The sequence below is a fragment of the Thalassophryne amazonica genome, chromosome 19 (assembly GCF_902500255.1).
Source record: "Thalassophryne amazonica chromosome 19, fThaAma1.1, whole genome shotgun sequence".
NCBI lineage: Eukaryota > Metazoa > Chordata > Actinopteri > Batrachoidiformes > Batrachoididae > Thalassophryne > Thalassophryne amazonica.
The window spans coordinates 27795367-27813554 of NC_047121.1; the positions used below are offsets into that span (position 1 = coordinate 27795367).

Below are 18188 nucleotides of genomic sequence, written 5' to 3' on the forward strand. Positions count from 1 at the left end.
GCTACCTGCTTCATTTCTCCGTGATTTACCATTTCTCCTCTGACTGACTGTCCAATAAGAGCTGGAGCGTCGGCCTTTATTACGACTGATACTGTGTTATTTCGGTGTGCGGGTGTGTGTCGTGCTTCTCCTAAAACTCATAATGGAGAGATGACCAGCGCTCATATGGGACTGAAGAGAGTAAAGAGAAAATAAAAGCACAGCAGAGACTTTCTGCTGAGAGGCCTGAAGGTGCTTATGTCTGAGCAGAGAAGCGTATGGTCGCCGCTCTACACCTGCAAATGGTCCATATGAAACGCAGCGTGTCACTCTGTGCAGCACAAGCGGCACATAATATATTACTGAAGAAAATAATGTGTGAGGAATGTCACTCTTTTGGCCACAGTGGGAAAGAATGTGAAGAGAATAGTAGTAGTACATGTAGTAGTACCTCAGGAGTAGTAGCGCAACAGATAAGTGCAAAGATCATTAAGAATACTTAATTTTGTGATGCAAGCACCAAATTTGGCACAATAATATTTCTTGGTCCACTTTCTGCAAAAAAGCTGTTAGTCACTTCAATTTTCAAGATGGCGGCCATTTTCCTCCCCAAGATGGTACATGGAAATATGTATTGTTCTCATATATTTGCACAATCTTGGTTTATTTCAATGTTGTACTTGTTGAATATTGTACTGTGGACTAAGAGGGGGTGACATTAATTTAAGGCAATCTTTTCATGCTTTTTAGACGGCTACTATATGTTTTTAGTAAGTATACATGCATGCTGTAGAACGTGTATGTTGTAGAATGTGCAATACCGTTTGGGGTGTAAACCGTTTTGGTTTAGCTGCAGAGGTATTTTTGCTTTTAAAGTCCGTTATGTGCTTACCTAACTCTTATCTGTGGGTTCAAGTAGTTGCTTGTACACGGCACTGGCTACTTGGCTAATCTAGGTATTATTCCAAATATGGTTCTTTTATCAACTGAACGGTTATTACACTTATCTGCTGCACTATATCCATGAGAACAGTGATGCTTGAGTTATGTTACTGATCTGACCAACATGCATCCGCAATTACAGTGGTAGGTCACCACTTCAACAACCGATAATCTGCTTATTAATCAGCATTTAGCTTTGGCTTTTTTTTCCCCCTGTATATTCTGAAACATCAACATGGAGGTTTCTAAAAAGGTTTAGCTTGCCAATATCAGATGATGATCAAGATAAATAAATAACTACATTAACAAATGAAACTAAAATGTTTCAATTCAACATACAGTTTACTCACAGTACAGAAAGTATTACACATTTACATTTACTCTGGTTCGACCTCCTGCTCCTTTCATGTTGAGGTTGATGTTTGTTGCCTTCACGTGTTGCGTTAATTTCACTTATTGGATTAGTGAATGAGCTCCAGCGGGAACAAGCATTTATGATTTTAGGGCTTACAAACATTTTTGATGAAATGTGATGATGCATGTGAGCTGCTTGGTCTCACACCACCGTGACTTGGATAAGCAGCACAAAATGGATGAAAAAATGTTTTTGTATTTATATTGTTTGTTTTTATGTTGATTGGAATGTTACATGATTATTCTGGGTTTTTTATGGACCAAATATGGTATTTGGTCCTTAAATGTTCTTCATGAATATTGTCTGAGTGATTTCCAAGGCGTCTTTACAAAACATATTTGTTTGACTATGCTGCATATATAGCAATAAAGAAGGTATTCTATAATGGCATGGCGGCCATCTTTGGTTTTGCTATTAATTATCCACTGGGAAAATTGAGCTCACGGAGGATATGGGCAGTGAAGTAAAAAGGTTGGGTATATTAGAGTGTTACAGGGTGAGGAGAGGAGGTGCTCTCAGAAAAGATGAATCTTCAAGATGTTCTTGAAGATGGAGGACAGCAACTGATAGCTTCTTCCACCATCGTGACTTTATGAGATGACGCCATTTGTCATTTGTGTTATCATGCTATCAACCTGGAGGGGATGAACTTATCCATTCATTCACTCACTCACTGCATTTTTACAGGGCATACTCGTAGGCTTTTCCAAAGCACAGGAATCAAATGTTGAGCGCTTGCATGTTCATGGGGCGCTAGGGTGCTGCTCTTTCTAAATATTCAAATATTCAAAGTAATCTTCAAAGTATTTGCAATTTTATGTTGAGGAACATTTTTCTGAAATTGTTCCACAATTTTTAGACACAGGTTGTCACAAATTGGTGAACCTCTGCTCATCTTTACATCTGAGAGGCTCTGCCTCCATGAAATGTTCCTTTTATACCCAGTCATGTTACTGCCATATTGCCAGTTAACCAAATTAGTTGTCAAATGCTCCGTCACAGTTGTTTTTGATTTGTGCCAATTACTTTACCAGGTTTTTGTTGCCCCTGTTCCACCTTTTTTGGAGATGTGCTGATGTCATCAAATTAAAAAAATAATGCAATGCTAAAATACCCTCAGTCGTATGAGCACTGTGTTCTTTATCATTTGCAGTTGTTTAATTATTATGATCCTATTGTCTTACGTACAATTTGTAATTGTTCAAATCAATCATCATTTGTTCATGTTGTGCAATATGTAGATCACCCTCTGCGCATTTGCACATATTACAACGTAATATTGAGACAAATTTAACTCAATAGAAAGTTAGCTTTGAGTTAGCGAAAGTTAGCATGCAAGCTAACATCCACAACATATCTTATAAATGACACCAGAGGTGTTATCAGGTTACAAGAACAGCATTTTCAGTTTAGCAGCGCCCGAAACGTCACTACTGCTATCTGTATCTAAATAAAGCTTTTTGCGTGGGAGCATTAAGGTTGTGCGGATTTTTTGTTTTGTTTTACATTTTGTATTTTGTATTTACATTTTACATATCAGACATTTAAAATAGTCTTTGACCTTGAATGAGCTTGAAAAATGAATTCAGAAATGGATTGCTCGCACCAAAAACCATAGACAAAGTGGTTTTATAATAGAATCCAGTGCAAACAGGAACTGAGATATGACCCCTTGATTTCGGTAGTGGCCATATTTCATTTTGTGCATACCGGCCACCAGGGGGTGACCCGGCTTGTATGCCATGGTTTTTGAAAACCTTATGCCATACCAAACACTACGCCCAAAAATTCAAAAACCTATCACAAAGTGCACAACTTGCACAAACATTTGGGCAAATTTCTCATTTCTGCTAAATGAGAAAAGGGCAAAAAAGGACACAACGGACAAGTGGCTTGCGATTTATTTATTACTTGTGATGAAATCAGACATTTTACTGAAACTGGCATTCCGATGAACATAATATTGGCCATGTTCTTGCACTGGCCCACCCCTGTCTTCAGGCAGAATTTTGCGCGGAAAGCCGTGGGCACTCCGACAAGCGAGCACAGTACGGTGGTGCTCAAGTTATAATAAAGATGAACCCATTTCACGGTTAACGCTTACATGAATCTACCATTCTAAATTGTTCCAGTTACCTTTTGAACACAATGGTTTTTAATCATATCATGAACTCATATCACATGCACAATATTACTTCTTACTTCATGCCCCTTTAGCTGTTGCACCCTCTTCTAAATTCCACTGCTTTGACATTACTGCTGTGCTGTGGTAACCCTCATTTCCCTTTGAGATCATATTTTATTAAAACACTGACCTTTCAACTTCAGCCAAGTCTGAAAGTGTTCCAACAATATATAGGATTTTTTTCCTTAAATCCTATGTGGTTTCCATTTAGACATAAATTCAAAAAGCACATGGAAACATGTGCATAGAGAGTGTTCTTCCTGTTTCCTCACATAATCCCAGCGGATTACATCGACGCATCCATCAACACGTGTTGATGTCTCCATCACACACAGTTCAGTAAGAAAATCAATATTACATTTCATTGTGATTGCTGGTTAAACATGCACACAATGTTCTGTCTCGTTAGCCGTCACCTTGTTACCACTGCTATTGTTTAAATTACCAAGAGACGCATCAGTGTGTGTGTCTGTATTAAACACCGTGCATTAAAAATATTCAAATATTTAAGAAGTCGAGGTTGGATCAAATGTGATTAAGAGGAGAGTAAACTATAAGACAAACCTCTTCGTTTAGAGGGAGGAGTGCAAAGAATGGGAAGAGGAGGAGGAGGAGGTGAAACACTTGTGAATTCTTAGAAAATGTTCAAAATAAAATCATGTGTTTCATTACTGATGAAGTTCAGATACACTGACTCAGTTTCACATTTGACTTGAAAATGGTAACATACACTTTACAGTTCATAACTTGCAATAAACTCACTACATTCATTTCCTTCCTTCCTTCTCCTCATGAACCTCCTTCTTACCTGAAGGTCTCTCCCACAGCTTGGCCTCCTGCTGTTCCTCCCTCATCCCTTCCTCCAGCGCTCTCCTCTCCAGTTCTTTCTCCTTCTGGACAAGTTGGGCCTGCAGCTGTGACACACGTGCAGACACACACACACACACACACAGTTTTTGCATTCCAGCTGTGAGCAGTCTCCTCCTGTGTGTTTTGATGTTGGTGCTGTTTCAGGCGATGCTGCAGAGAAATGCTCATGGAGGTTGACGACGACAGACACGGCGCCTTCATTCACTCGACTTTATGTCACCTACGTCCTCCAGATATTTTCAGTGAAGATTTGCAACAAACTGGAACTACAAACTAAAGATAGTGCATTATGCCTGCTGAGGTATTTAGCATCATTTAGTATCGCTACTGCGAGGAGTTATGGCATAAATGATGTATATATCAGAGTTGGTCAGTACTTGTACTTGAGTACTTGGACTTGCAAAGTACTTTTTCCAGGTACTTGGATTTGGACTCAAGTACTTTTTCAAAAATGGTAAACTTGGACTTGGACCAAGTACATGTGAAAAGTACTTGGCCAAGTACAAGTACTGTTGACATTCCGCAAATGCGTTTCAGAGGTGCTGATCCTCATCCCAGCCGTTTCACACTCTGCTAGAAACCAACCCAGTGACTGCTGGAGGTCACAGGCCGATGATGTTAAGAGTACCACATAATTTGCAAAAAGCAACAATGAGACCCTCATCCCGCCAAACTGGAGACCCTCCTCCCCCGGGCTGCTGTGTCGATATCCTGTCCATGAATATCACAAACAGGACTAGTGACAAGGGGCAGCCCTGGTGGAGGCCAACCTCCACCGGAAACTAATCCAACTTACTGCCAAGGACACGAACAAAGCCCTCGCTTTGTGAGTACAGAGATTGGATGGTCTTGAGAAGGGACTCCTCCCAGGCAATGAGGAGTCCATACTGTGTGAGGTACTGCCTCACACAGTATCTCACGGGGTACCCGATCATACACCTTCTCTAAATCCACAAAACACATGTAGACTGAATGGCCATACTCCCAGACCCCCTCCAGGATCCTTGTGAGAGTGAAGAGCTGGTCAGCTGTTCCACAGCCAGGCCGGAACCCCCACACAGACCCACAGCATGATGGAACCACCTCCAAATTTTACTATAGCGAGCAAGCATTTTTCTTGGAATGCTGTGTTCTTTTTCAGCCATGCATACCGCCCTATGTTATGTCCAAATAACTCAATTTTAGTTTCATCAGTCCACAGCACCTTATTCCAAAATGAAGCTGGCTTGTACAAATGTGCTTTAGCATACCTCAAGCGACTCGGTTTGTGGCATGTACGCAGAAAAGGCTTCCTTTGCATTACTCTCCGATACAGCATTTCCTTATGCAAAGTGCACTGCATAGCTGAACAATGCACAGAGACACTATCTGCAGCAAGATCATGTTGTAGGTCTTTGGAGCAGGTCTGTGGGTTGACTGACTGTTCTCACCATCCTTCTCTTCAGCTTATTTGAGATTTTTCTTGGCCTGCCACTTCGGACCTTAACTAGTACTATGCCTGTGGTCTTCCATTTCCTCACTATGTTCCTCACAGTGGAAAGTGACAGCAGAAATCTCTGAGATAGCTTTTTGTATCCTTCCCCTAAACTATATTGTTGAACAATCTTTGTTTTCAGGTAATTCAAGAGTTGTTTAGAGGCTCCCATGTTGCCACTCATTAGAGGAGATGCAAAGAGAAAAAACATTTGCAAATGGCCACCTTAAATACATGATTGGATTCACCTGTGTAAGGAGGTCAAGGGTCAATGAGCTTACCAAACCAAATCTGTGTTCAAATAATTAGTTCTAAATGTATTCAAACCGATAAACGACAAGTGTGCCCAAATTTATGCACCTGACTAATTTTGCTTAAATAATTAGTGCACACTTTCTGTAAATAATAGAAAGTTAATTTAATTCTCAATTATCAGTGAGTTTGTCTGCTATATGATATATTTAACTGAAATTTCTAATAAAAACAACCAATGATTTATGAAGGAAAATTATGGAAATCATCAGGAGTGCCCAAACTTTTACATACTGTGTGTGTGTTTTACACAACTGTGTGTGTGTGTGTATATATATATATATATATATATATATATATATACGAGGTCTGTCAATAAAGTAACGGTCCTTTTTATTTTTTTCAAAAACTATATGGATTTCATTCATATGTTTTTACGTCAGAGATGCTTGAACCCTCGTGCGCATGCGTGAGTTTTTCCACGCCTGTCGGTTACGTCAGGCGTAACCGACAGGACATGCCTATCTCGGCTTTCAATGCTTACCAGTCCAGTAAGTATCAGAGAAATTGTGGAGAGCTGGACATGTCCAAACTTGTCCTCTGACACGCCAAAACGGAGGTGTTCCGTTGTCTTGCTTCCAAAGCAAATCGGTCTTTACGCGCAAAGCCTCCGCTCGGCTTTCCATGACAAAATCTCTTGTTAAAAGTTAAATCTGCCGGAAAATGGCTGATGTCCAGCTCTTGTGATAACCAGAGAAAGAGCACACGACGGTCTTGTATCCACAGAGCCATCTGTTTAGAAATGGTCCAGTGGCTTGTGCCACGTCGTCGCAACTCGGAGCGCGGCGCGCCGAGCGTCCTTAAAGGCGTCCTTAAAGCTGTAGTAACAGTCCTTATTCTCTGTGAAGCCCGTAAAATTTTCACCAAAAGCCAGATAAATTTTTCGAATGGTTTCCAGGTGCCTGTCTCTAACAGCTTCTGAAAAAATTCTGATAGAAAAAAGTCCTTTTCATTCCGCCATTTCCAGACAATGAAAATCCGACGAGGGGGCGGGACCACTCCTTCCACAAGGCGTGCTCACAGGCGAATGACGTAACCGACAGGCATGGAAAAACTCACGCATGCGCACGAGGGTTCAAGCATGTCTGACGTAAAAACATATGAATGAAATCCATATAGTTTTTGAAAAAAATAAAAAGGACCGTTACTTTATTGACAGACCTCGTATATATATGTGTGTGTGTGTGTGTGTTAGGGACTGACAAATTATCGGCATGGCCAATTATTGGTGCCAATAATCGGTCAACCCTTGGCTGATGAGGGCACCGGCGGTGGTGATTCCAAGCAGAAAACAGGCAAGAGTCATAAAATAATAATAATAAAAACAAAGACGTTAAGCTCCTAATTTGCGCAGAGAGAACTCCAGACCATTCAGACAGACTAGGTGTTGAATTAAAAAAATATAAACAGTAAAACTTGGTAGTGGTGTCAAACAGAAACTGTTGGGTTGGTGGACAATATGAAGTCTCTTTCATATAAATACTAGCAATAAGATGCTGTGTGAGCTTCATGTAAAGAGATGAAGAGGTGCTTAAGTGTGTTGGTACCCTTGTGTTGAGCTCTCGTAGAGCATCAAGCTCCTTCAGTAGGAAAGAGATGTTCTTGTCATGGTCCAGTGTCTGAACCAGACCAGATGCAGCCGCTGGAACAGACGTCTCCGCTGGGTGGGAACTGAAGGAGGACAGAAAAGATTCATTCATTTCCTGAAGCCGCTTACAGTGCATCCAGAAAGTATTCACAGCGCTGCACTTTTTCCACATTTATTTATGTTACAGTCTTATTCAAAAATTGATAATATTCAATTTTTCCCCTCAAAATTCTACACCCATAAGGAAAATTTGAAAAAGTTGTTTTGTTTTTTTAGATTTTTGCAAATTTATTAAATATAAAAAAAAAAAACAAGAAGTCGCATGTGTATTCACAGCCTTTGCCATGAAACTCAAAATTGAGTTCAAGTACATCCTGATTCCACTGATCACCCTTGAGATGTTTCTATGGCTTAACAGGAGTTCACCTGGAGTAAATTCAGTTGATTGGACATGATTTGGAAAGACACACACCTGTCTACATATAAGGTCCCACAGTTAACAGTGTATGTCAGAGCACAAGCCAAGCATGAAGTCAAAGGAATTGTATATAGACCTCCGAGACAGGATCATCTCGAGGCACAAATCTGGGGAACGGTACATTTCTGATGCTGTGAATGTCCAAATGAGGACAGTGGCCTCCATCATCTGTAAAAGAAGAAGTTCAGATACACCAGGACTTTTCCTAGATCTGGTCGCCTGTCTAAACTGAGCAATTGGGGGAGAAGGGCTTCATTTAAGGAGATGGTCACTCTGTAGGAGCTCCAGCATTGCTCTGTGGAGACAGGAGAACCTTCCAGAAGAACAATTATCTCTGCAGCAATCCACCAATCAGGCCTGTATGGTAGAACAGCCAGACGGAAGCCACTCCTTAGTAAAAGGCACATGGCAGCCTGCCTGGAATTTGCCAGAAGGCACCTGAAGGACTCTCAGACCATGTGAAACAAAATTCTCTGGTCTGATGAGACAAAGATTGAACTCGAGGAAACCAGGCACCACTCATCACCAACCAGGGGTGGGAAACCATGTGCCATGAAGTGCTGAGACACTGCAGATTTTCTTGACTACCAATCACCTCAGCAGGTAATTTCATTGATGATCACATGTTTATTTTAAGGGGAGAAGCTCATCAGCAACCCACCTGCTGAGGTGATTGGTTGCAAGGAAAACCTGCAGTGTCTCGGCCCTCGTTTCCCACCCCTAGCCAATACCATCCCTACAGTGAAGCATGATGGTGGCAGCATCATGAAGAAGTGGAAAAGTGAGCATGGTCACAGTCCAGGGGTCACATATGTTTTGGGCTTGCTGATTGCTGCCCATGCAGCAAATTTCAGCACAATTGCTGCATAAATGGCCGACAAATGGCTGTATATGAGATTTTTAAGATGGCTGCCATGGTGGCCATATTTGAAATCGGATGAGAATGCCTAGCACAAACTATGGTGTCCTCATGGTTAGGAGCATGCACACCAAGTTTCAGATTCATTGGTCCATCAGTTTCTGTGAAAAAAAATGTTTACACGCCAGCAGACGGGTGACCCATGACATAAGTGCACTAGAAGGTCCAGACGAGCTCACTGGTCACTGGTCCAAGTAAGCTAAAAATTGGGTTGTATACAGTATACAACAAATATGATGTCACTTCAAAATGACTCAGAGCTGCTTCAACCCTCAATAATTATATCATGTCTAAGGTGACAAGCAGCACTTCCTCTTACGATAATTCAAAATAAAATATTTTGCAGAGGTTAAATTGAAAAGACACACCTCAAAGTAAAAATCTGTATAATTATGCATATCGTTTTATATAACACATCTATAGCATCACATTTACAGCCAGTTTTCTTTGGGCAAGAACAGACAGACTGGCAGACCGATAGTAAACAAAGCAGACTAATGAAGGAAGCATTCAAGACATATGAAAACTCTAAAGGAGTTACGAGCTTCTGAGGAAGTGATTAAAGAAAGTGGATTTCGGGCAACTTTTGCCTGGTGCATCACCATAAGTTGATTCAAAAGAAGATGTGAAATGTCAGCTGCAGGTTCCCAGTAGGCTCAGGGTAGACATGCCTATATTTTCATTTTAGTTTCTTTTGTTTTCTTTGATCCATCCATGAAGTTCTATGTAACTGCTGAAGGAACAGACAAAAACTGCACTATGCCAAGCGTTTCCAATCACATTCACAGAAGCTTGCAAGACCTTCAGAGTCTCATTGAGCTCTTGGAAGTTTCCCTCACGTAGTGCAGCAAATAACTGAAACAATACTTCACATGGTGAGACAAGCACCAAATCCAGCACAAATTCTACTTCGATATTGCTCTTTTGAAAAAACTGACGGGCCACTTGAATTTTCAATAGGCAGCCACACAGGGGTCAATTGAAGAATTACACAGGGGTTAAAATTTAAAAATGCTCCAATGATATTGAAAACTATACCACATTATTTGTCTAAGATTAAAAAAAGGTATAGTTTGGATTATCTATGACTGAATGTTATGGAGTTATGAGGTAAAACCCTTAAGCATGGTGACAAAGGTCAATTTCAGTTTGTACAGGAGTCAAAAGTTAAAGTTGCTCCAATTTTAGGAAAAAATGGTGCAAATTGTTGATTGATGGTTCCCTTCACCAACATGCCCATTGAAGTCTGCTCCAACCACCACATCTAACTCACTTCAGAAATTATTTTTCTCCTTCAGTTCACAACCTACCTGTGGGGAATATGCACTGATGATATTCATGGTAAATGGTAAATAGACTGCATTTATATAACGCTTTTCCATCTGCATCAGAAACTCAAAGCCTCGCATTCACCCATTCTCTCTCACACACACACACACACACACACACACACACACACACACACACACACACACACACACACACACACACACACACACACACACACACACGTCAGGGTGCTGCCATGCAAGGGGCTCACTGCATACCGGGAACAACTAGGGGATTAAGGACCTTGGCATAAGGGCCCTTAGTGATTAAGTTTGGCTCTTAGTGGCCCTTAGTGGTCTGGTTAGGTTTTGAACCGAGGATCCTCTGGTCTGAAGCCCAACGCTTACCCACTAGACCATCACCTCCCCATCATCACCCCTTCAAAATCCAACTTCACACTCATCACCCTGTCAGACACTTGCTTAACCGGGCTTGGTACCGGTGCCACCGACCAACAGTACCCGCTAAAAATCGTTCTCAACGACAGATATCTGAAGCTTTTGTACAACAATTATTTCCACATAAATTCAGCATTATTTCATCATAAAAGATGGGAGAGGGATCAGCGTGCCACAGCAGCATGTCTGAGTCCGAGTCTCTGAGTCTGACTCTCTACACCCAAAGCAATCAAAGGGAATAATGTGATCATTACCCATCAGATAAAGTCCAACCTCTAAAATCAGTTTTAAGCAAAAACGAGGCAGTTTTAAGCAGAAACAAGGTGATAATCGGTGAATCACTGCTGACGTTCCGCAATGGCGCATGCTCAGTGAAGGCAGGACGGACTGATTTTTAGGGGGAACTGTTCGGCTGGTGACGCAGTCGCTCAAGTGTACTCGCTGCACACCCCATGTGGCTGAGATTTGACAAACTTTAAGGTTACGCTTTACCTTCCTCATTTATCCAGGCTTGGAACAAGGACTCCCAATGTACTGGCTGCATACCCCATGTGGGTGAGTTCAAAACAAACTGACCATGCATTAGCATAATATTTCTATTTTACGTATTAGAGAGTGATTAGAATGAACTCCAACACATATTCAGTAACTTGGAAAAGTTCTTGTATCCCCCCCTCACTGTGAATTTAGATGTGTTATATAAAAGCAGTGCATGTTTGTACTAACAGCTGAGTTTCTAGTTTTTGGTCAGTATTTTCTGCATTTATGTAAAATGTTTTTGATATATTGTTCAAAAGCAAATACAATTTGTCAACTTTGATATCAGGCAATTATGATTATGAGATGATAAATTTAAAATTAGTTGACAAAGTGATATTTCACAGGGGCGCACTCACTTCTGTTATATACAGGAGATGATTATTATAACAGTTATCAAATATTTGTATTAGGGCTGCAATATGTATAACGACGTCTCGGACTTGTCCTCTTTTTGGGACCTACGGTGCATGCAGAAGGTTTTCACAGCGCTTCACTTTTTCCACATTTTGTTATGTTACAGCTTTATTCCAAAATGGGGGAAATTCATTTTTGCCTTGAAAATTCTACTCACAACACCCCATAATGAAAAAACAAAAAAGTAAAATTTTTGCAAATTTATTAGAAATGAAAAACTAACAAATCACATGTACAAAAGTATTCACACCCTTTGCTCAATACTTTGTTGATGCACCTTTGGCAGCAATTACAGTCTCAAGTCTTCTTGAATATGATGCTACATGCTTGGTGCACCTATCTTTGGGCAGTTTTGCCGATTCCTCTTTGCAGCACCTCTCAAGCAACAGGATGGGGAGCGTTGGTGCAGAGCCATTTACAGATCTCTCGGATTCAGGTCTGGGCTCTGGCCGGGCCACTCAAGGACATTCATAGAGTTGTCCTGAAGCCACTCCTTTGAAATCTTGGCTGTGTGCTTAGGGTCATTGTCCTGGTGAAAGACGAACCATCGCCCCAGTCTGAGGTCAAGAGCGCTCTGGAGCAGGTTTTCATCCAAGATGTCTCTGTACATTACTGCATTCATCTTTCCCTTAATGCTGACTAGTCTCCCAGTTGCTGCCGCTGAAAACATCCCCACAGCATGACACTGCCACAACCATGGTTCACTGTAGGGATGGTATTGGCTAGGTAAGGAGCAGTGCCTGGTTTTCTCCAAACATGATGCCTGGCATTCACACCAAGGAGCTCAGTCTTTGTCTCATCAGACCAGAGAATTTTGTTTCTCATAGTCTGAGAGTCCTTCAGGTGCCTTTTACTGAGGAGTAGCTTGTGTCTTGCCACTCTACCATACAGACCTGATTGGTGGATTGCTACAGAAATGGTTGTCCTTCTGGAAGATCCTCTTCTATCCACAGAGGAATGCTGGAGCTCTGACAGAATGACGATCTGGTTCTTGGTCATCTCCCTGACTAAGGCCCTTCTCCCCCAATCGCTCAGTTTAGACGGGCGACCAGCTCTAGGAAGAGTCCTGGTGGATCCAAACATCTACCATTTATAGATGATGGAGGCCACTGTGCTCATTGGGAACTTCAAAGTAGCAGAAATGTTTCTGTACTCTTCCCCAGATTTATGCCCTGAGACAATCCTGTCTCGGAGGTCTACAGACAATTCCTTTGACTTCATGCTTCGTTTGTGCTCTGACATGCACTGTCTACTGTGGGACCTTAACTGTAGACAGGTGTGTGTCTTTCCAGTTTATGTCCAATCAACTGAATTTAACCCACGTGGACTCCAATTAAGCTGTAGAAACATCTCAAGGATGATCAGTGGAAACTAAGATGCACCTGAAATCAATTTTGAAGTTTGTGGAAAAGGCTGTGAATAATTTTGTACATGTGATTTCTGAGATTTTTTTTTTTTATCTTTAATAAATCTGCAAAAATCCAAAAAAAAAAAAAAAAAAAAAATTTCCACATTGTCATTATGGGGTATTATGTGTAGAATTTTGAGGGGAAAAAATTATTTCATCTATTTTGGAATAAGGCTGTAACAAAAAAAAAAAATGTGTAAAAAGAGCAGCGCTGTGTACACTTTCTGGATGCACTGTGAAGGAAGCAAACATTGGTCAACTATTTAAACCCCACCTCAAATGTATCCCCATATGACACATCTGCTAAGTCTGCTGCCAGTGCCTGCCCCAAAACATCATCTTTTTTGAAAACTGAAATGTGGGCACCCTAATTTATGTTGGCCATATTAAATTCTCCCTATAAATACAGCATATACTTAAGAAGTGCCATCAATTTATTAGAAAATATAATGATTAGAAATTAGAAACAAAACACACAACTTTTTTTTTGGGGGGGGGGGGGGGGTTTCTGGCAGTCATTAAATCTGTTTGGTCAGATGAGTTCTGTACGTTGTTGCATTCTGTTTCATTAGTCATGTCATTCAACTGTCCATCTGTCTGTCTGGTCTGTTGTCAGGTCTTGCGTTTTAACCTCAGGTTATGGCCTCAGATTACTGGGATATGAAACGGTGAATTGAAGGCAGTAGGTTATGAGCGGTTGCTTTAATAAGCAGTGAGTAATGTTCGCCTACGTCGCTGTAATTCTCTGATATTACCTTAAAGGTCAGGCTGCTTCTTAGCGTAATAAAGCGGGTAAATAAGACACTGTAATATGGCTGACAGTGTCTTCTGTAATTGACAGAAAAAGAAGCCATCAAACTTCATCTCAATATCAGTGGCTTCTAATGAACTTTTTCTTTTTCTGCGTGTATTGCTTTTACTATTTTACTATTTCTGGCACTCTATTGCTTTGACTAATCAAATTAAACCAAAATTTAATAGGTCACATTTCATACAGTGATGCATCTCAAAAGGACTTTACAAATATTATATAAAATGCAACACAAAAAGAGAGAAAAGGTGGAAAATATGAAGAGGCAGGAGTCTGAAAAAAAGCTGAAGAAGCTTAATAAAATGCAATAAACGTTTCTTAATAACTCCAAGCTTTCATCTTCCTCTTTGTACAAGTCAGTTAATATGCATATGTGGTTTAAAAATATTTCTTCCAACATTGATAAAACTCTCACATAGATATTATTTTCACAAAATACAATTCAGACATAATCATAAAGTTTTACTAATTTCATATTGTTTTGTAATAAAATAATAATTAGTACTAGCAGCATCTACAGTCTGACCTTTTGTCAGTGATCACCAGGTGTCTTCTGATGACAGGGCTACCAGGACCTCTGGGTGCTCGACCTCCATCATGTTCTTCACTGCAATTCTCTGCAAGGGGCGATGGGTCGCGGCTGCATAAAAGGTCCACTTCCATCACTGGTGCACCTCCTACAAGCTTGGAGAACCCAGGAGAAACACACCTCCTCTGGGACAGTGGAGAAAAAGGAGTGGAGAGCGACCTCCTCTGGACAGCAGGAGAGACAGGAGGAGAGAGAAATCTCTGGGAGACTGGAGAGGGAGAGCCCAAAGTTGGAGACTCCTGAAGGTGCTGAGGAGCTAATGAAAGAAAAGACACAGAAAGATCATTACTAAGTAGACCTACATAATAAAACAGGCCCAGATCAGGATGAAGAATGTCAACAAAGGTGTCCATGTGTTAGCTCCATGTATTAGTGTTTGGCCTTTTATCCAACTCCAAGTCTTGGTGTCAGCATGCTGACAAATTTCCACGACCTCCCTGACCATAGTCATGCTATCTATCCAGTTCCTCCTGAAGGATTCCAATGCATGCTCAGACCTGATGGGACAGGTAATCACTCAGGTATTCTCAGTCTACATCAGGGTCTCCTTGCAATTTGACAGCACATGATAGCTGCAAGCAGTTATTCAGATCAGGTGCTATACTACCTCAACTGTCAACTTTCTAAATGAAGGACCAATAGTTGGACTCTCAGCTCCTTCTGAAGACCTGATCTTTCTCTGAAACCTAGACACCTTAACAAGGAAACCTATTTGAGCTGCTCATGTGCATCATTTCAATGTGTTGTCCACTGTACAAAGTTAGTGACCACAGCTCAAACAGCAAAAGAAACAAAAGGGCAGAGACACATCAGTCAAAAAGTGAAGCTTCCTCATAGTGAGGGGTCCTGAAGAGACCTTGCAGGTACAGTTGCTTATTGATTTTACATTGATAAATCAAATATAACTTCGGCTATCGTCAACAAGAGAGCTCAGTTCATATTTTGTGCACAAAGTGAAGCAGCCTTTGGAAGGCAAAGTTCGGAGAATCCAGAGTTTTATTTAGAGACATCCGGGCACATTACACATGGCATGATATGACTCAGAAGGACAAATTCTCTGATCTGACCTCAAATGGTGGTTTATTCAAAGATTTTTCATTGTCATACCATATATGCTTCCACATGACATGATGCGAAATTAGGTTTCAAAAGGTCAAGTAGGTTATATATATAATCTATATACATAAAGGGCTAATTCTGTCTGTCTGTCTGTCTGGGATAAACTCCCAAACTATAATATGTAGCCCTAAAACCGATATATCTTCTGGATCTTCATGACATGGGGAACAAACTGGTACCATTTTTTAAAAAATTGAATGTAACCAATAATTTAATGCTTTAATCTATTCTCTTTATCTATTTATCTGTTATGGTTACTTGATGTCATCAAGAAAGCCTGAGTACAACAATTAGAAAGTGGTCAATTCTAATTCCACCCCACCCAAACTAGGTGGGCAACCTGACACTCTGGATGACCAGGTCAAGCTGCCCTTTGGTCACACTGTTCATGACATATGTGGGTTGGTGGCCAAAGTCTTTCCAAACCTCCACTGTAACTACCAGAACCACAACTGGCTAAGCGAGCGTGCTATCCTTGCTCCAAAGAACTTGGCAGTGGATGACATCAATGCTAAGCCTCTGGCCCAACTTCCAGGACAGGCCTCCAGCTACATGTCAATTGACACATGCCCGATCTAGATGAGGTGGTTAACTACCCAGTTGAATTCCTTAACAGCCTGGCACCAGCAGGCCTCCCACCACACAGCTTGGTGCTCAAAGTTGGTGCCCCAGTCATGCTCCTGCAGAATCTCCACCCACCCAAGCTCTGCAATGGAACGTGACTCACAATTAAGAAGTTGATGCCAAGAGTCCTGGGGGACACAGTAACAACAGGCAAGGCCAAGGGAGAAGATGTCTTTATACCAAGGATTCCACTTATCCCATCAGACATGCCATTTGAGTTCAGGAGTCTGCAGTTCCCAGTCAAACCCAGTTTTGCAATGTCCATCAACATGGCTCAGGGACAGTCCCTTAAGGTGGTTGGACTGAATCTGACAGAGCCTGTGTTCTCCCATAGCCAGTTGTATGTCAGCTACTCCAGGGTTGGTAACCCAGAACAGCTGTACATCCACTCGCCAGGTGGCATGACAAGGAACACTGTCTATCAAAAGGCTCTTCAAAACTACAACCCCTGGCAAAAATTATGGAATCACCGGCCTCAGAGGATGTTCATTCAGTTGTTTAATTTTGTAGAAAAAAAGCAGATCACAGACATGACACAAAACTAAAGTCATTTCAAATGGCAACTTTCTGGCTTTAAGAAACACTATAAGAAATCAAGAAAAAAAGATTGTGGCAGTCAGTAACAGTTACTTTTTTAGACCAAGCAGAGGAAAAAAATATGGAATCACTTAATTCTGAGGAAAAAATTATGGAATCACCCTGCAAATTTTCATACCCCAAATTAACACCTGCATCAAATCAGATCTGCTCATTGACATGGACCCTATGCCATGACATTGACCCTATGTGTCTTTTTGCAAGGAATGTTTTTGCAGTTTTTGCTCTATGGCAAGATGCATTATCATCTTGAAAAATGATTTCATCACCCCCAATCCTTTCAATTGTCCAAAATATCAACATAAACTTGTGCATTTATTGATGATGTAATGACAGCCATCTCCCCAGTGCCTTTACCTGACATGCAGCCCCATATGATCAATGACTGTGGAAATGTACATGTTCTCTTCAGGCAGTCATCTTTATAAATCTCATTGGAAAGGCACCAAACAAAAGTTCCAGCATCATCACCTTGCCCAATGCAGATTCGAGATTCATCACTGAATATGACTTTCATCCAGTCATCCACACTCCACAATTGCTTTTCCTTAGCCCATTGTAACCTTGTTTTTTTCTGTTTAGGTGTTAATGATGCCTTTCGTTTAGCTTTTCTGTATGTAAATCCCATTTCCTTTAGGCGGTTTCTTACAGTTCGGTCATAGACGTTGACTCCAGTTTCCTCCCATTCGTTCCTCATTTGTTTTGTTGTACATTTTTCGATTTTTGAGACATATTGCTTTAAGTTTTCTGTCTTGACGCTTTGATGTCTTCCTTGGTCTACCAGTATGTTTGCCTTTAACAACCTTCCCATGTTGTTTGTATTTTGTCCAGAGTTTAGACACAGCTGACTGTGAACAACCAACATCTTTTGCAACATTGTGTGATGATTTACTCTCTTTTAAGAGTTTGATAATCCTCTCCTTTGTTTCAATTGACATCTCTCGTGTTGGAGCCATGATTCATGTCAGTCCACTTGGTGCAACAGCTCTCCAAGGTGTGATCACTCCTTTTTAGATGCAGACTAACGAGCAGATCTGATATGATGCAGGTGTTAGTTTTGGGGATGAAAATTTACAGGGTGATTCCATAATTAAAGTTGGAGCCAGATTGATGAAGAGTACTGTTTGTCACTCATTAAGTCCATGCCTCAGAGACTGCAAGCTGTTATAAAAGCCAGAGGTGGTGCAACAAAATACT

At 41.0% G+C, this 18188-nt stretch overlaps 1 protein-coding gene across 3 annotated transcripts in view; it reads right to left on the reverse strand.

Annotated features, from left to right (window-relative positions):
* The window catches only part of mipol1 (mirror-image polydactyly 1), a 168784-nt gene that overhangs the window by 94173 nt on the left and 56423 nt on the right, over positions 1–18188 (reverse strand). For all 3 annotated transcript variants that reach the window (XM_034195481.1, XM_034195480.1, XM_034195479.1), the window contains 3 exons: positions 14589–14907; positions 7725–7848; positions 4330–4435 (listed from right to left, as the gene is read on the reverse strand). In XM_034195481.1, the coding sequence (XP_034051372.1) occupies positions 4330–4435; positions 7725–7848; positions 14589–14907 (549 nt within the window). The remainder of the gene's footprint in view (positions 1–4329; positions 4436–7724; positions 7849–14588; positions 14908–18188) is intronic.